Source organism: Lontra canadensis, unplaced genomic scaffold (assembly GCF_010015895.1).
Source record: "Lontra canadensis isolate GAN:19392208 unplaced genomic scaffold, GSC_riverotter_1.0 scaffold32, whole genome shotgun sequence".
Taxonomy (NCBI): Eukaryota; Metazoa; Chordata; class Mammalia; order Carnivora; family Mustelidae; genus Lontra; species Lontra canadensis.
Window position 1 is genome coordinate 19,545,896 of NW_022631026.1, and position 20,549 is coordinate 19,566,444.

The 20,549-nt window shown below is 40.1% G+C and overlaps 1 protein-coding gene across 6 annotated transcripts in view; it reads right to left on the bottom strand.

The window, feature by feature from the left end:
• DTNB (dystrobrevin beta) overlaps positions 1-20,549 on the bottom strand; it is a 231,742-nt gene that overhangs the window by 197,074 nt on the left and 14,119 nt on the right. For 5 of the 6 annotated variants that reach the window (XM_032866980.1, XM_032866979.1, XM_032866978.1 and 2 more), the window contains exon 1: positions 7,413-7,479. In XM_032866980.1, coding sequence (XP_032722871.1) covers positions 7,413-7,479 — 67 coding nt within the window. Of the gene's footprint in view, positions 1-7,412; positions 7,481-20,549 lie in introns of those variants that run through there. The other variant, XM_032866975.1, reaches the window with a different exon arrangement.

Consider the following 20,549-nt stretch of genomic DNA (forward strand, 5'->3'; position numbering starts at 1 on the left):
CCTGAAATATTTATTGAATGAATAGATAACTGAACATTAGAAAGTTGTGTTGCTGATATAAAAGACTGATCTGTGGGGCGCCTGGGTGGCTCAGTGGGTTAAAACCTCTGCTTCAGCTCAGGACATGATTTCAGGGTCCGGGGATTGAGCCATGCATCAGGCTCTCTGCTCAGTGGGGAGCCTGCTTCCTCCTCTCTCTCTCTCTGCCTGCCTCTCTGCCTACTTGTGATCTCTGCCTGTCAAATAAATAAATTAAAACCCTTAAAAAAAAAAAAAAAAAGACTGATCTGCTTTCCCCAAAAAACATACTAAGTAAAGTCAAAATATTACACAAACTATACAATTTTGAAAAGCTAATACAAGGAGATGATAAAGGTAGTGGTGAAACCAACTCCTTTCCCTGTACAAACATGTTGATGCCTTCTTCAGACAGAGCACAGGATTCCAGACTGCAGGCTATAGGGAGCCACAGGATTCGGTGGAGGAGCTTGGCACACCTTCAGAAGGTGTAAGGCAGTAAGTATATTTTGTTAAAAAGCCATCTAACTAACGAGATGAAAAGGAGAGAAGGAGAAAGAGAAGAGGTAACAAACCTAGTAAATGTAAGGAGAGTAACTTTTCTGAATTGTCTGAAACCTTAACAACCACTTTTTTTTTTTTAAGATTTTATTTATTTATTTGACAGAGAGAGAGAGAGAGAGGGAACACAAGCAGGAGGAGTGGGAGAGGGAGAAGCAGGCTTCCCACCGAGCAGGAAGCCTGACGCGGGGCTCGATCCCAGGACCCCAGGATCATGACCCGAGCCTACGGCAGATGCTTAACAACTGAGCCACCCAGGTGCTCCTTTACAACAACTTTTAAGAACCAAAATGTTTCAAGAGAATAGGAGTCTGAATAAGTAACAAAAATAAACATAAATGACTTCCTTGTTTTTTTTCTTGGCTGTCTGATTAGAAATCCTGGGGACCAGAGATGAAGCCAGAAGTCCCAACAGAGAAGAAGGTATAGACCACAGAATGGTGACTCTTTCAGTGGGTGAACTAGAAAGAAAAGGAAAAAAAAAAAATCCCACAAAGGGAAACAGGAACACATGACTGGCTCCACCTAAACTTAGATTTAAATTTTTAAAGCAAATAAAGTTATAATCAAATAGGTTAGACAAAAGAAAAACTGACCATACGAAAGCATTCTTAAGTCTAATGTATGATGTTAAAAAAGAGAATACTAAAAATAGCATGTATTGGGGCACCTGGGTGGCTCAGACATTAAGCGTCTGCCTTTGGTTCAGGTCATGATTCCAGGGTCCTGGGATTGAACCGCACATCGGGCTCCCCGCTCAGCCGGAAGCCTGCTTCTCCCTCTCCCACTCCCCCTGCTTGTGTTTCCTCTCTCTCTGTGTCTTTCTCTGTCAAATAAATAAAATCTTTTTTTAAAAATGGCATGTATTTCATAAGGGAGGTGCTCTAAAACAGTCTAATATTCCTGTATTGCTTCGAATAAGTTGTAAATGTTGATAAGCTCTGGATTTCATTTTAATTGATGTTAGACTTTCTAGGGTAGCCACGAAAAGAACAGGAAAAGAATATAGAACTCACAACCAAGAAGAGGGAAAAATGGACCAGAAGGAAGGAAACTCATTTTATCTAAGGAAGATAAGAAAGGAAGAAAAAACAACAGAGAAAGGACACAGTTGAAGCACAAAACAAGATGGAAGAAAATGTGAAATCCCTCTGTACTCATAAAAACAATTAAACAGGATAAATTCTTCAGTGAAAAAGCAGAGACAATAGTTGTTGTTGCTGTTGTTAAATAATCTAGCTTACACTGCTTATAGGAGAGATACATAAAACATAAAGATCAGGGGAGCCTGGGTGGCTTAGTAAGTTAAGCATCTGACTCTTGACTTCAGCTCAGGTCATTATCTCAGGGTCATGGGATCAAGCCCCATGTTGGGCTCCATGCCCAGCTCAGACTCTGCTTAGGATTCATTCTCGCCCTCTCCCTCTGCCCGAGAGAAGGAACACAAGCAGGGGGAGTGGGAGAGGGAGAAGCAGGCTTCCTGCTGAGCAGGGACCCTGACATGGGACTTGATCCCAGAACCCTGGGATCATGACCAGGGTTGACCGAAAGCAGATGCTTAATGACTGACCCACCCAGGCGACCCCAGTACAGCTATATTAATAACAACAAAATAAACTTCACAGTAAAAAGCATCACTAGAAAAAGAGTATAACTATAAAAAAAACAAAAAATATTTTTTAAAAAGAGTATACCTTCATAATATTCAATATATTCAATTTCCTAGGTAGATGTAATATTTTAATACATGTGCATCTAAGAACAAAAGGTCAAATCACTGACAGAACTAAGGGGTAAAAAATTAAAGTCCATGATCAAAGCAGAGATTTTTAACGACTTTCAGTAATTAAGCAGTCAAATCATTAAGAACGAAAACGGTCTGAATAAAACATGTAACAAGTTAAATCTAAATAATGAAGAAATCATACACATTATTTTCAAGCACACTGGAATATTTACAAAAACATATAACAAAAAATATCAACTTCAAAGATTCTAGAACATCCTTCATTCTCTGACCCACATACCAATTAAGCTAAATATTATTTAATTAAATATTTAATTAACATTTTTAATTAAAAGTCATTCATTTGTAAATTTAAATAATTCCTAACAGAAGTTAGAAAACACAGAGAAGTGATCACGAAAATGGCATCTATCAGAACACATGAAATGCAAAAATAGAAAATCACAGGAAAGAAGTTCTTAAGTGCTTACATAAGAGGAAAAAAGTCAGAAAATAAATGGCCCAAGTTACCTAACATAAGAAATTGGAAAAAGAACATCAGAATTCCCTTAAGTAAAAAGAAGAAAGTAATAAACACAATAGTACAAAATAATGAGGCAGAAACAAAGATACACACAGAGGACCAACATAGCCAAAGTTCCTTGAAAAGACCAATAAAATTGACAAAATTTTGGAAAAGGAAAAATAAAATCAGAATCTCTGAGCTGGGAGGCCTGGCATCAAGCCACTTGGTCGTAGTGAATAATCCTTTTAATGTACTGTTGGATCCTACTGGCTAATATTCTGGTGAGAATTTTCGCATCTGTGTTCATCAAGAATATTGGTCTGTAATTCTCTTTTTTGATGGGGTCTTTGTCTGGTTTTGGGATCAGGTAATGCTGGCTTCAAAAAATGAGTTTGGAAGTTTTCCATCCATTTCTATTTTTTTGGAACAGTTTCAGGAGAATAGGTATTAATTCTTCTTTGAATGTTTGGTACAATTCCCCTGGGAAGCCGTCTGGCCCTGGACTCCTGTTTGTTGGGAGATTTTTGATGACTGCTTCAATCTCCTTACTGGTTATGGGTCTGCTCAAGTTTTCTATTTCTTCCTGGTTCAGTTTTCACTACAACCAAGTGGGATTTATTCCTGGGCTGCAAGGTTGGTTCAACATCCACAAATCAATCAATGTGATAAAATACATTAATAAAAGAAAGAATAAGAGCCATAGGATACTCTCAATAGATGCTGAAAAAGCACGTGACAAAGTACAGCATCCTTTCCTGATCAAAACTTCTCAAAGTGTAGGGATAGAGGGTACATACCTCAACATCATCAAAGCTATCTATGAAAAACCCACAGCATATTGCACCCAAAACCATAAGCTACCTAGGAATAAACCTAACCAAAGAGGCAAAGAATCTGTACTCAGAAATCTATAAAGTACTCATGAAAGAAATTGAGGAAGACACAAAGATATGGAAAAACGTACCATACTCATGGACTGGAAGAACAAATATTGTAAAAATGTCTATGCTACCTAAAGCAATCTACACATTTAATGCAATCCCTATCAAAATACCATCAAATTTTTTCAAAGAAATTGAACAATGAATCCTAAAATTTATATGAAACCAGAAAAGACCTCAAATACCCAGAGGAATGTTGAAAAAGAAAGCCAAAGTTGGTGGCATCACAATTCCATACTTCAAGCTCTATTACAAAGCTGTCATCATCAAGACAGTATGGTACTGGCACAAAAACAGACACATAGATCAATGGAACAGAATAGAGAGCCCAGAAATAGACCCTCAACTCTACAGTCAACTAATCTTTGACAAAGCAGGAAAGAAGGTCCAATGGAAAAAAGACAGTCTCTTCAACAAATGGTATTGGGAAAATTGGACAGCCACATGCAGAAGAATTAAACTGGACCATTTTCTTACACCACACACAAAAATAGACTCAAAATGGATGAAGGACCTCAATGTGAGGAAGGAAGCCATCAAAATCCTTGAGAACACAGGTAGCAACCTATTCGACAGCCGCAGCAACTTCTTCCTAGAAACATCGCCAAAGGCAAGGGAAGCAAGGGCAAAAATGAACTATTGGGACTTCATCAAGATCAAAAGCTTTTGCAACAAAATAGTCAACAAAACTAAAAGACAACGGACAAAATGGGAGAAGATATTTGCAAACGACATATCAGATAAAGGGCTAGTATCCAAAATCTATAAAGAACTTATCAAACTCGGGGCACCTGGGTGGCTCAGTGGGTTAAAGCCTCTGCCTTCGGCTCCGGTCATGATCCCAGGGTCATGGGATTGAGCCCTGCGTCGGGCTCTCTGCTCGGCAGGGAGCCTGCTTCCCCCTCTCTCTCTGCCTGCCTCTCTGCCTACTTGTGATCTGTCTGTCAAATAAATAAATAAAATCTTAAAAAAAAAAAAAAGAAGAAGAAGAACTTATCAAACTCAACACTCCACAAAGAACAAAGAATCCAATCAAGAAATGGGCAGAGGACATGAACAGACATTTCTGCAAAGGTGACATCCACATAGCCAACAGACACATGAAAAAGAGCTTCACATCACTCAGAATCAGGGAAATACAAATCAAAACCACAATGAGATACCATCTCACACCAGTCAGAATGGCTAAAATTAACAAGTCAGGAAATGATAGAATGCTGGTGAGGATGCTGAGAAAGGGGAACCCTCCTACACTGTTGGTAGGAATGAAATCTGGTGCAGCCACTCTGGAAAACAGCATGGACATTCCTCAAAAAATTGAAAATAGAGCTACCCTATGACCCAGCAATCGCACTACTGGGTATATACCCTTAAGATACAAATGTAGTGATCTGAAGGGGCATGTGCACCTGAATGTTTATAGCAGCAATGTCCATAACAGCCAAACTATGGAAAGAACCTAGATGTCCATCAACAGATGAATAAAAAAGACACACACACACACACACACACACACACACACACACACAATGGAATACTATGCAGCCATCAAAAGAAATGAAATCTTGCCATTTGCAACAACATGGATCAAACTAAAGGGTATTGTGCTGAGCGAAATAAGTCAATCGGAGAAAGACAATTATCATATGATCTCCCCGATATGAAGAATTTGAGAGGCAACGTGGGGGGTTTGGGGGGTAGGGAAGGAAAAAATGAAGCAAGATGGGATCAGGAGGGAGGGAGACAAACCATAAGAGACTCTCAATCTTCTCAAAACAAACTGAGGGTTGCTGGGGGAGGGGGGTAGGGAGAGGGTGGTTGGATTATGGACATTGGGGAGGGTATGTGCTATGGTGAGTGCTGTGAAGTATGTAAACCTAGTGATTCACAGGTCTGTACCCCTGGGGCTAATAATACATTAATGTTAATAAAAAATTAAAAACTAAAAAAAATCCTAAGAAAAAGAAAACCAAAAAAAAAAAAGAATTTAAAATACAGTAGTCAAAACCATCTTTCTTTAAAAATAATATAGTGTCTTGGGGCACCTCGGTGGCTCAGTGGGTTAAAGCCTCTGCCTTTGGCTCAGGTCGTGATCCCAGGGTCCTGGGTTCGAGCCCCGTATCAGTCTCTCTGCTCAGCAGGGAGCCTGCTTCCTCCTCTCTCTCTCTGCCTGCCTCTCTGCCTACTTGTGATCTCTGTCAAATAAATAAATAAGATCTTTAAATAATAATAATAATAATAATAATAATAATAATAATATAGTCCCAAAGAATGTACAACATCAAAAATAAACCCTAATGTAAACCACAAATTTGGGATGTTACAATTTGTCAACACAGGCACATTTGTTGTAGTGAATGTACCCTCTGGTGGGGTGGTGTTGTTAACAGGGGAAGTCGTGCATGTGTGCTATGGGGAACTTGCTGTACCTGCTTCTTAGTTTTATGTGAACCTAAAACTGCTCTAAAATAGTGAAGTCTTGGGGTGCCTGGGTGGCTTAGTGGGTTAAGCCTCTGCCTTCAGCTCAGGTCATGATCTCAGGGTCCTGGAATTGAGCCCCGCATCAGGCTCCCTGCTCAGTGGGAAGCCTGCTTCCCCCTTGTGATCTCTATCTCTGTGTCAAATAAATAAAATCTTTTTTTAAAAAAAAGTGAAGTCTTAAAAAAAGTTATGGATATACCTACAACAAGTAAAAATCTATTAATTACCCACTGAGACTAATAAAACAGAAACATCAGTGAATTCAAAATTGCCATAAAATCAACACAAAACTTAGATGGTAGAATCCTATGATAAGTCTGGCAAAAGATGCCTTTTACATCCATAGAAGGTAATAAGGCTGGAGATCAGGGGGGATGTTGGAAAGGAGAGAGTAGAACTTTTAGCAGCAGACACCACTGTCACCAAGGCAATTCTTCCTATGAAGAAAGAGGGGAGACAAGAAGCCATACTCACCAAACATCTCCAAAACTGTCCACACCCTTGAGTTTGTTACAGAGAAAGGCAATTTGTCTGAGCTCTACGTGTCAGAATGATGACATTCATGAAGCAGCAAACCCAATTCTTTACAGAACACCTATTTCCTACACCACAGTAGTATTCTACCCTCATGGTCACGTTTTTTTACTGAAGGCACCCCAGGCACTTCTCACTATCAGGATTTGTTTATCAACTTGGTTTCCTTATTTTGTATGTTTCCCCTCACCAAAATGTAAGCAATATGCAAGAAGTCAGGGACTGTGTTCTGTTCTCCCCTTAACCCTAGCACCTAGTATGGTGCCTAGAACATAACAGATCTTCAATAAATGTGTTTAAAAATTAATGAAAATATGACCCCTATGCTGAGCCATGAATGGTAAACAGGAACAACAAGGCAGATGAAGGTGGGCCCAACTGCATAAGCAAAGGCCCAAAAACGGCAAATGCGTGATCCGTATGGAGTCTGCTTGAGATTCTCTCCCTGCCCCTCTCTCTCTGCCCTAGGCCCACTTGCACTCTCTCTTTCTGTCTCTAAAATAAATAAATCTTTTTTTTTAAAAATGGAACATGCTAATGCTTAAAGTTATGACTTCATTAGGAAAAAAAAGAAAAGGCACCCCCACACATACAAACAAGGAACCCAGAAGCCCTCAGGACTCACGCATTTCTATGAACAGCTGCCTCTTCTCGGCCATGGTCTTCCGCTTGTTTCCACTTTCCTCAATCATCCTATAAACAAAAAAAGATAAAAACAAACAAACAAAAAATAAACCACTGCAATTTCATAATTCATCCAAGGGCTTATCATTCTGTTATGAAGAGGTACAGGGGACCAAGTTGTATATGCATTTAAGAGATAATCAGTAAAAATAAAGCAGAAGCCCGATATAGAAAAAGATAAGACACTGTCCCTTTATTTACTTGATAGCTTCTAAAATATGACAAAGTCAACAATTAAATGAGCTCATACGCTTGCTTCCTGTGCTGAAAATATGGGGCTATGTCTTATTTCTAACTTTGATTATTTTCTCTGCTAAGTCCTGGATTGGTTGGGACACAGCTTCCCATAACCCTATTGTTTTACACAGATAAATATGGTACTAAATATAATTTAGAAAATAATTATAATGAAAGGCTAAACTAAAGAACATAACAGTTATTAGCATATACACAAAAGACAGAAATAAAATCTTCTATTTTCATAGTAAACAATGTTGAACAAAGAAAGTATTCATACCCGGGGCGCCTGGATGGCTCAGTGGGGTAAGCCTCTGCCTTTGGCTCAGGTCATGATCCCAGGGTCCTGGGATGGAGCCCCGTATCAGGCTCTCTGCTCAGCAGGGAGCCTGCTTCCTCCTCTCTCTCTGCCTGCCTCTCTGCCTACTTGTGATCTCTGTCAAATAAATAAATAAAATCTTTTATAAAAAAAAGAAAGAAAGAAAAGTATTCATCCCCAAACTCAAAGAACTCCTAGAGATAATTTTTTTTAAGATTTTATTTATTTATTTGACAGACAGAGATCACAAGCAGGCAGAGAGGCAGGCAGAGAGGCGGAAGCAGGCTCCCCGCTGAGCAGAGAACCTGATGTGGAGCTTGATCCCAGGACCCTGGGATCATGACCTGAGCCGAAGACAGAGGCTTTACCCACTGAGCCACCCAGGCCCCCTTTGAGATAAATTTTTTATCACACAGTAATAGTTCAGGTTGACACACATAGGCTACATCAGTCTCTCTGTTAAAACTCTGTCCATGTGTCACCTCATTTAATCCTTCCAACAACCCTAGATACTGGTATCATTACTATTATCCCCATTTTATAGATTAGGAAACAGCCTGGAAAAGAACACTAACTTGCTTGAGGGCACAACTCAGAAGTGGCAGAGTCAATTCCCACCCTTTCGCTAAACTGCTTACAGAATCCTTGCTTTCCCATGCACGGTGCCAAATCTCCACACTGAAAAAGCTGGAGAACAGGAGAGCCCATGGCACAGACCCTACTGATGCAAAATCCGTGATCATTTCAGCTGCATTTTACCTTATTCTGTGAAGAAAAAGTATCTAGGCAGAGCATAAGCCAAACAATTTCCCTAAGGAGATTAAGCTTATAAATCATGGAGTGATTTATAGCACAGTCTCAAATATATTAGAATCACAAATTAAATGATGACTACACAAATTACATATCTATTAAAACAAGGTGCCTGGTAAAGGTTCAGTTTTAAATATATCCTAAAGAAAATTTAAAAATTACCATTCTACAACTAATATTTTGATCATTAAGACCAATCTTTTCCTAAATCATTGATGTATTACCAAGTAGGCTTTAACACACATGATGGTTACTTAACAATTTACCTCCAAGAGAAAAAAATTTTAAACAGGAAGAAAGCCAAAAGACAAAGCAACTAGAAACAGCAGAATGTAATGAAAGATAAGTCCTAAAGAAAAAAACAAGGGTTGGTACCAGTGGCCTGTAATTACAAAGGAAGAAAGATATTAAAAGTTTACTGCCTCCTCCCCAATCCTGGTCTCTCACTAGGTAATACAAATTTTAAATGCTAACCATAGATTCAAAGATAATATCATAATATCCTTTATAATACATCTCATCATAGCATTTTTCTACCTTTCGCTATTTCTCTACACCACTTTTTTTCAAAGTAGAGCCTAAGAACTCCTGGAGATCTCTAATTTCTTTATGACAATTTTCTAAATTTTGTCTTTATTTCCAAATTAATCTCAAAAAAATTAATATAACTATATTCTGGGTCATTGAGATGCCTACAAAACTACAATGTTAAGACAAAAAATACCAACACTCTATAAATTCAAGGAAGACCCAAAGTTTTATCATGTTCAGTATGTCCAGAAACAATACAAAATTCTTTGGCAAGCAACCAACCAAGAAAATCTTAACTCACAAGGGAAATGACAATCAACAGAAGCTACTGATAAGAAGAAAGATGTTGGAGGAATCTGATAGAGAATTTAAAGTAGTAGTTAGGGGCATCTGGGTGGTTAAAGCCTCTGCCTTCAGCTCAGGTCATGATCCCCGGGTCCTGGGATGGAGCCCTGCATCGGGCTCTCTGCTCGGCAGGGAGCCTGCTTCCCCCCACCCCCCAACCCCCCTGCCTGCCTCTCTGCCTACTTGTGATCTATCAAATAAATTTTAAAAATCTTAAAAAAAAAAAAAGGTAGCAGTTAGAAAAATGCCTAAATTAGCAATCGCAAACATTCTTGAAATAAGAGTTAAAATCTTAAGTGTTAGCAGAGAAAGAAAAGATACGAAAGGAACCAAATGCAAATCTTAGAACTGAAATATACACTCATTGGGGGAGGACTGGATGGACTCAACTGCAGAACGGAAATGACAGAAGAAAGAGTCAGTAAACTTTAAGATATATCAAGCAGAAATTATCCCATCTGAAGGGGGGGCGGGGCAAGAGAGAGGTTTTGTTTGTTTCTTAAAGGAATAAAGCTTCAGGGACTGAGTGGACAAAAACAAAAAACCCAACATTCATCATGTACTCAGAATCCCAGAAGGAGAGAAAAAGGAGTGTGGCAACGTGGTGCTACACAATACATGAAGACATACGAGCTGAAAACTTACCAAGTTCAGTGAATGACATACCCAAGAATTCAAGAAACTGAGCAAACAAGCTATAGCCAAAGAAACTAACTATAATGGTCATATCATAATCAAATTGCTGAAAGACAAAGAAAAAATCTTAAAAGAAGAGTAAAAGAACATTTTATGTATAAGATAGGGACCAGCCAATTTTTTTCTTAAAGAGCCAAACAGTAAATATTTTAGGTTTGCGGGCCATGTGGTCTGTCACCACTACTCATCATCACCACTGCAGTGTGAAAGCAGCCACAGACAATATGTAGACAAATGAGTATGGCTTTGTTGAAAGTTTATTTTGAAAACAAACAGGTAGTCAACCCACAGAACAGAGCCTACAGCCCCTACTTAGACAAGTGACGACATGATTACTACAGATTTCTCATCAGAAACTATGGAAGTCAGAAGATGGCGGAGCAATGCTTTTACATTGAGAGAATATTATCCTTTCAGAAACTAAAGAAAACTGAGAGAATTTGTAGTCAGCAGACATGCTCTAAAATAAGCTAAGGAAATTTCTTCAGGGAGCACCTGGGTGGCTCACTTGTTAAGCAGCTGCCTTCGGCTCAGGTCATGATCCTGGGGTCCTGGGATCAAGCCCTGCATCTGGCTCCCTGCTTAGTGGGAAGCCTGCTTCTCCCTCTCCCACTCCCCCTGATTGTGTTCCCTCTCTTGCTGTCTCTCTGTCAAATAAATAAATAAAATCTTTAAAAAAAAAATTCTTTAGAAAGGGAAAACAATTACAAAATGTTACAAATGAAGAACCACAAAAGATGTTAGAAAAAAATAACACCAATTTCATACAATTGCTACCAGAAAATACAAAAGAACATCTTTCGAATCATTTTAAAAAGCCAGTAATATCCTGATACCCAAAATAGACAAAGACAGTACAAAAACAAATGCCTCTCATGAACATAGACACAAAATCTCTCAACAACAAGCAAAATCCTCAACCAATCAAGCCATATATAAAAACCTCGAAGCAGTGGGAATTTATCCCAGGAATGGAAGGCCAATTCAACATTTGAAAATTAATCAATATAATCCAAAATATTAACAAACTAAAAAATGTTTAGGTCAGATGCAAAAAGAGCATTTGACAAAATACAATGTTCATTCCTAAAGATAAACTCTCTGAAAACTAGAAATAAAACCTTTCTACACCTGATAAAGGGCACCTACAGAAAACTGACAGCTAAGATCATACTTAGTGGTAGAAAACGATATGCTTTTCCCCTGAGACTGGGACCAAGACAAGGATGTCCATTCTTACTACTTCTATTAAACATTATATGGGATGTCTCAGCCAGTGAAATAAGACAAAAGATAAAAGGCAAACAGAATGGAAAGAAAGAAATAAAATTATCCCTATTTTGCAGACATCATGATGATCTAGATGATGATCTAGATGATGTAGAAATTCCAAATTCTAGGAGCCAAAAAAAGCTCCTAGAACTAAAAAGTGAGTCTGACACCATTGCAGGACAGGTCAAAACACAAAAGTCAGCCACAGCTCTGTTTACTAGCACTGCACAACTAGAAATTGAATACTTTTTTTTTTTTAATTTATTTATTTGTCAGAGAGAGAGAGAGAGCTCCAGCACAGGCAGACAGAGTGGCAGGCAGAGACAGAGGGAGAAGCAGGCCCCCACTGAGCAAGGAGCCCAATGCGGGACTCGATCCCAGGGCGGGACTTGATCCCAGGACGCCAGGATCATGACCTGAGACGAAGGCAGCTGCCCAACCGACTGAGCCACGCAGGCATCCCTAGAAATTGAATACTTTGAAAACAGCATTTGCAGTATCTCTAACAAAAATAAGATGCTTAGGTATATACTAACAAAACATGTATAGGATTTGTATACTGGAATCATAAAACAGTGATGAAATTTTTAAAAGACCTAAACAAACAGAATGACATACCATCTCATCAGGCAGTCTAATCAAAATTCCAGCAGAAATTTTTATAAAGATAGACAATTCTAAATTCTATAAATAGGCAAAAGGAATAGACAAGACAATTTGGTAAAGGGAAAATAAAGATGCAGGATTATAGTAAACTTTAAGAATTACTATAAAGCCACAGTAATCAGGATAGCACAGTACTGGAAGAGGACTTTTTTTTTTAAGTGCAAAAAGAATTCAGTGAAGAAAGGACAGACTCGGTGTTGGAAAAACCAGTTATCTATATGACAAAAAGATGAACCTTGACCTATACTTCATACCATATACAAAAAATAATTTGAAACAGAAGATAAGTATAAATAGAAAGTATAAAAAGTATAAAACTTTTAGGGGTACCTGGGTGGCTCAGTGGGTTAAAGCCTCTGCCTTCGGCTCAGGTCATGATCTCAGGGTCCGGGGATCAAGCCCCGCATCAGGCTCTCTACTCAGCAGGGAGCCTGCTTCCCTTCCTCTCTGCCTACCTCTCTGCCTACTTCTGATCTCTGTATGTCAAATAAATAAATAAAATCTTTTTTAAAAAAATATAAAACTTTTAGAAGAAAACATAGGAGAAGCTCTTCATGGTCTGGTACATCACAGTAAAAGCACAAGCCATAAAAAAAAAAAAAGACAAATTGAACATCACCAAAATTAAAGAATTTCTTCTATAAAAGAAACTGGTAAGAAATGAAAAGACAAGTTACATACTAGATGAAAAATATTTGCAAATCACATGTTAAATACAGGATTATAGTTTTAGTATATATGCTTTAAAAAACTCTCAAAACCAAACTAAGGTGGAAGAAAAGCTTGTTATCCAACAGTAGCCACAACATTGTTGACTTAAGAGTATAGAAGACAGGGATGCCTGGGTGGCTTAGTCGGTTAAGTGCCTGCTTTCGGCTCGGGTCATGATCTGGGGGTCCAGGGATCCGGTCCCACATTGCGCTCCCTGCTTATTTTAGCAGGGAGTCTTGCTTCTACCTCTGCCTGCCGTTCCCCCTGCTTGTGCTCTCTCACTCACTCTCCCTCTCTGACAAATAAAAAAAATAAAATATTTTTTTAAAAAAGGTATAAAAGTTGATATCCTGCCTTTATTCCATCAACGCTGATCAGCTTCCAGGTGCCAGCATCTGTATTTCTTTGCCTGAGGGCTTTTTCTGGCCAGTGAAGACAACCTTGACCTTCGGGGGCAGTCCAGAAGCACCAGGGGGATAATATCCCTGGAGGAACTCTCCCACTGATGGAAGTTAATATATATATGCTGCAGCTCCTTTACTGAACAAAAGGCAATGTTTTCCACTGGCTTACCCACACTGCCTGATGAGAAAGCCTTTCTAGCTCCTTTCTCTACTCCGTCTCACTTCTCCACTCTACTCGTTTCTCCTAGGATCACCAAGATAAGTACATAAATAAAAACCCACAAAACAAAACAAAACAAAACTTGCACTTGTCTTTACATCTGCATTTGCTTCTAGGGTAACCCAAAATAAGATTTGATCCTGATATAACAGGTCTTCCAGATGGATTCTGTAAGTGATCACTCACCAACCAAATGACAAGATCCCCAGGGCTGGTAGTAAGTGGCTTGGTGAGAACCCCCAGTGGGCTGCTGCCACAATATTACTCTTGATGGGGTGGATTCCAGATGGGATACAGGTAGAGATGACAGGGTTATGTGATAGTTTTAGCATCTGAGGGATACAGGGGCATCAAGAATTTTAAAGACAATTAAATTGGTTGGGTTTTTGTTAAGTAGCATTGATACACAGAAGAAAGAAAACGTCAAAGCCTAATCATCTAAATAACAACTCAAAGCATGGTATGACAACCAGAAGACCTCATAGCAGCATTTTTTTTTTAAAGATTTTATTTATTCATCTGACAGAGATCACAAGTAGGCAGAGAGGCAGGCAGAGAGAGAGGAGGAATCAGGCTCCCCGCTGAGCAGAAAGCCCGATGCGGGGCTTGATCCCAGAACCCTGGGATCATGACCTGAGATGAAGGCAGAGGCTTTAACCCACTGAGCCACCCAGGCGTCCCTCATAGCAGCATTTTAAGGAACTCTGAGTCCCTATGACTAGAAGGCAGATTGTGCTAAAAATCAGGCCCAAATTCTGTTTTTGAAAGTAGGTAAGTTATTTAAAAGACTGAATTCAGTTTTGTCAAGATTCTCCTGAACCCTCTAGGCCAGAAAAAGTGGGTCCCTTGCCCTGGATACAAGATGGCAATCTTCTCTGCCTAAAGACCATGGAAAGGCCTCATCCAAGATTCATGCCTCAGAAGATGCTGACCCTTCTCGGATCTGTCCCTACCTCCGTCACTGATTCCAGGCTACTAACCAGGGTCAAGTCCTGGCATCATGGAAATAGGGAGGTACTGTTCTTACTTGGGACGGAAAGGGATGATTCACCACATCAGCTATTGGACCTGATGAAATGCACTGGTGGGACCTGGGAGAACATACCTGGGAATGAGCTTGAGGACCAAATATAAGGTTGGTGAGGAGAACTGTTGATATAGGGGTACTTCCACATGCCATAGAATTTAATGTTCCAGAAAGGACACCAAGAGCCAGGGCTAATGTGCAGCTAGATTGGCTCATTTAAGCCTTGGGGTGAGGAGGATTGATGACGTTATAGAAAATGAATTGAAGATGCCGGAACCGCATGGCAGAGGATAAAGAAAAGAGCCAGAAGCGGGCCCCCCTGCCCATATCTCCTAAGCTCTGCCAATTCTACCTCTACTGGACTGACAGCATCTGCTTTAAAAACAAAACAAAACCGGAAGCACCAAGTCAGCTCAGTTAGTAGAGCATGTGACTCTTGAACTCGGGGTTGTGGGTTTGAGCCCCATGCTGGGTGCAGAGATTACTTAAAAGTAAAATCTTTGGGGCACTTGGATGGCTCAGTGGGTTGGGCCGCTGCCTTCGGCTCAGGTCGTGATCCCGGGGTCCTGGGATTGAGTCCCGCATCGGGCTCTCTGCTCAGCAGGGAGCCTACTTCCCCCTCTCTCTCTGCCTGCCTCTCTGCCTACTTGTGATCTCTGTCTGTCAAATAAATAAATAAAATCTTAAAAAAAAAAAAAAAAAGGAAACACAACAAACAAAAACTGATGGCTTTCTCTGACTTCTGAAGCCCATTTTGTTCCCTGCATGACAAGCCTGAAATACTGCAGATCCACTACCCTCTGTGGTGAGGATACACCAGTGACCAGGAGACACTCTGCCTCCCTTCCCCCTCAAGAAGCTGAACTCTGAGGACATGCTTTATAACGGCTCCTGGAATTCCCCAGCAGGAATAAGCTCCGGTTACTCACAGCCGTAACTCGTAACTCGCTTGAAACAAATCCTTTATTTGCTAAACTTCCCTTCCCTATCTCACTTCATGGTTCCCTACTGGTATTTCCTGGGATAATCTTCAAAAGAAAATACTTGCACTCAAATCCTTGTCTGAGTCAGCTTCTGGGGAACCTTAAACTAAAACATTAAGTCTTTTCACTTCAACCAAGTCTACAATGCAGATGACATAAAATCCAAATTTATAGGTTGGGTATAAATTACAATTACTATACATGATTTCGCTAGACCTTCCTGATAGGTGAATCCATCCAGTGCTCTATGGATACTAACCACTAAAGCTCTGTAGTTATGATTTTAACAGTTCCACACTCAACAAATACCTACTATTACTGCCATACTGGATTGTATGTCCTTGTCCTTCTGATATAACCTTGAAAATCAACACTTACATGAACGCAAATACATCTCTTTACTTCCTTCCGCTCACACTCCTGGCACTTTGCCTTTCCTTAGCCTCATGATCAAGAGGTAACCAACATCTCGTATCATTCCCTTCACATACTAACTCTGATTTCAAACCCTGCCATTTCCTTCCTCATGATCACTCGTATCCACCCTTTTTTCCCATTTCGCCTGCCAAAATCTTTGTCCACGTGAATGCACAAATACAATTCCTTTTTTTTTTTTTAAGATTTTATTTATTTATTTGACAGAGAGAGAACACAAGCAGGGGGAGCAGCAGGCAGAGGGAGAAGGAGGCTCCCTGTTGAGCAGAGAGCCCGACGCGAGACTCGATCCCAGGACCCTGGGATCATGATCTGAGCTGAGCCACCCAGGCGCCCCCACAAATACAATTCTGGGACACCGTGATCTCAGACGCTGCACCCACATCTTCCGGTAGTTCATCCTGTGGACAGACAGGGAAGTCTCCTTACGTGTATTTAGGCCAACACATTCCACCTTCAGGGGTCCTAATCACCCTACTCAGGAGCTTCATTCCACCCAGTTAAAAAACATCAGGGCACAAAGTGAACTAAGTCAGAGAAAGAAAAATAAATACCATGAACTCATTCATATGTGGAATCTAGTAATACAAAAAAGAGTCAAGTTCACTACAGAAGCAGAGTAGAATAGTGGTTTCCAGGGGCTGGGGGTGGGAGAAATGAGAAGACAGTGATCGAAGGATATAACCTTTCAGTTATTGGATGAATGAGTTCTGGGGATCGAATGTACACCACGGTAAGCATAGTTGATAATATTGTACGATACTGTATACCTGAAATTTGATAAGAGAGACCTTAAACCACCAAAGAAGTAACTGTGAAGTGATAGTTGTGTTAATTAACTCAATTGTGGTAATCATCTAATAAGATATACATATGTCAAATCATCGCATTGTACACTTTATATACAGACAATTTTATCAATTACACCTCGATAAAGCTGGGGGGGAATTAACAATACACTTGAGCATCTTTCCATGCCATTGAGCACTCTTTAAAAACATAATTTTGAATGGCAGAATGGAGTTTTCTTATCCAAGCCTTGATTGTTGGCAATTATTTACAATTATCTACTACTTTGAACAATGCAACAATAAATATCTTTGAAGCAAAACTAGTAATTAAAAAAAAGGAACACAGCCTTAGTCTACAAAATGTAAAAAACAAAAACAAAAACAAAATAGCACCTTAGCTATGAGAATGTAAGCAAAGCTTTTTCAATCAAAAAAGAGTTGAAACCATAAGCCCCTAAAAGAGGCTTTTAATATCTTAAGCTCAAAGTCAAACAGAATAAATGAGTTTTTAGACACAACACCCCCAATCCATTAAAAAAAAAATTGATAAGCTGGATCTTATCAGAATTAACCATAGCGCAGAAGAAACTAAGATCAAAAAAAAAAAAAAAAAGGAAAAAATGACTGCTAAGATAATGAAAAGACAAGCCCTAATGTGAAAGAAATGTTTTCAAAACACATCTGATAAAGGACTTATATTCAAAGCATGGAAAGAACTCTTCAAACTCAACAATAAGAAAAGAGCCCCCTCCCTCTCCCTCTCTCACTGCCCCTACCCCCCCTACATAAATAAGTAAATCTTTTTTTTAGAAAAGGGGGTGCCTGGTGGCGCAGTCCATTAAGCATCTGACTCTTGGTTTCAGTTCAGGCCCTGATCTCAGCCTCATGAGACTGAGCCCTGCATTGGGCTCCATGTTCAGTGCAGAGCCTGCTTAAGACTCTCTCGTGGGCGCCTGGGTGGCTCAGTGGGTTAAGCCTCTGCCTTCGGCTCAGGGTCCTGGGATCAAGCCCCGCATCGGGCTATCTGCTCAGTGGGGGGCCTGCTTCCCCCTCTCTCTCTGACTGCCTTTCTGCCTACTTCTGGTCTCTGTCTGTCAAATAAATAAATAAAATATTAAAAAAAAAAAAAAAAGACTCTCTTCCTTTGGGCTCCCTGTTCGGCAGGGAGTCTGCTTCTCCCTTTGACCCTCCCCCCTCTCATGCTCTCTCTCTCTCAAATAAATAAATCTTTAAAAAAAAAAGACTCTCTCTTCCTCTCCCTCTGCTCCTACTTCCCCAAATAAATAAATCTTTTTTTTTAAAGATTTTTATTTATTTATTTGACAGACAAAGATCACAAGTAGGCAGAGAGGCAGGCAGAGAGAGAAGGAAGGGAAGCAGGCTCGCCACTGAGCGGAGAGCCTGATGTGGGGCTCGATCCCAGGACCCTGAGATCATGACCTGAGCCGAAGGCAGAGGCTTTAACCCACTGAGCCACCCAGGTGCCCCCCAATTTTTTTTTTTTTAAACAGAACAATTACATATTTATTTTCCTTTATTCTCTTAACTGATTCAAAAAGCAATTGCATAGGGGCGCCTGGCTGGCTGGCTCAGTCAGTGGAGCATACAACTCTTGATCTCAGGGTTGTGAGTTCAAGCCCCACAATGGGCACAGAGATCACTTAAAATTAAAGTCTTTAGGGGCATCTGGCTCTGTCGATAAGCATCCAGCTCTTGATTTTAGCTCAGGTCAGGATCTCAGGGTTGTGCGACAGAGGGCCCCACCCATCATGTGGCTCAGCCCTGCATGGAGTCTGCTTATCCCTCTCCATCCCCCTCTGACCCTCCCCCTCACACCCCCACACCTGGCTTGCACTCACATGGCACTCTCTCTCTCTCTCTCAAATAAGTATATCTTTCTTTTTTAAGATTTTATTTATTTATTTGACAGAGAGAGATCACAGTAGGCAGAGAGGCAGGCGGGGGTGGGGGGGAAGCAGGCTCCCTACTGAGCAGAGAGCCGATGTGGGTCTTGATCCCAGGACCCTGAGATCATGACCTGAGCTGAAAGCAGAGGCTTTAACCCACTGAGCCACCCAGGCGCCCCAGTAAGTAAATCTTTTAAAAAATAATAAAATCTTTAAAATAAAGAGCAATTGCGTAGGGGCGCCTGGGTGGCTCAGTAGGTTAAGCATTTGCTTTCGGCTCAGGTAATGATTTCGGGGTCCTAGGATCAAGCCTCATGTTGGGCTCCCTGCTCAGTCGGGAGTCTGCTTCTCCCTCTCCCCCCCCTTCCTCGCTTGTGTTCTCTCTCTGTGTCAAATAAATAAATAAAATCTTTTTTAAAAAAAAGCAATTGCATAAAACAGTATCTATAATATCATATTGCTGGGCCTGTAACATATAGAATTCCCTGAGAAGACATAACAATCCTAAATGTCTTCATACCTAACCCCAGTGCCTCACAATACACTTAGCAAAAGTGCATAGAACTGAAAGGAGAAATGGACAAACCCATACTTCCATTTCGAGCCTTCGATTCTCCTCTATGACCAGTACAAGTAGAAAGTCAAGATGAATATGAAGGACTGAACACCGCCAGCAGCCAACTAGAGCTAACTGATACTTAGCAGATGTCCCACCCGATAATGGTAAAGCACAAATTCTTTCCAAGTGCACAAGAAGCATGCATCACCACATTCAGAAGAGTGAACACCTCTAGAGATGGAAGCAGAATGACGGACTGCAGAGGGACACCAGCTCTGTGTGACTATGTTTTATTTAGTAGACCGTTTTCTGGGCACCATGTATTATTCTTCATACCTTTTAGGTCCTAGCTCACAATGAAATGGGAAGTCATTTACTTGGAGTATATTCTCTGATAAATCTTTTCTTTAGTGGGTGGGGGGTGGGGGAGGCAGGACTCCGTATGTTTTTATTATTGAAATGGAGTATATCAAATACCACAAGCTCTGTACTTTCATCCAAATGTACACGAACTCTTGCAAACTCCAAATCTGATATAAAATTTATTTCTTTGATCTTTAGCAATGTCTTCTGTAAGTATCCCAACAAAGAATTCATTTTAGGGGCGCCTGGGTGGCTCAGTGGGTTAAGGCCTCTGCCATCGGCTCGGGTCATGATCTCAGAGTCTTGGGATCGAGTCCCACATCGGGCTCTCTGCTCAGCGGGGAGCCTGCTTCCTCCTCTCTCTCTGCCTGCCTCTCTGCCTACTTGTGATCTCTCTGTCAAATAAATAAGTAAAATCTTAAAAAAAAAAAAAAAAAGAATGCATTTTAGTCACCAAACTGAAGTTATTCATTTGTCTACATGGTATTTTAGCTACTTTTACCGAAACAGGGAAAGCAAAGGTTTATGGCTTTTTGTCTTTCACTCCTAAAGTAAGAAATCTCCAAAGAATCTTCCCAAAAATGTATCACTAACTTAATAATCTTTAATATTCTAGATTCATTGCCTCATGACTATAATCATCACTGCAAATTTCCAGTAAGTTTGTCTTCATATACCAAATGCTTAGTTTTAAAATATAAACTGAGAACAGTAGCCTCATACTATCATTAGGGAATATCTTAAGATACAATGTACTCACAGTGCATATACACCCATATATCAAATAATATTTAATAAT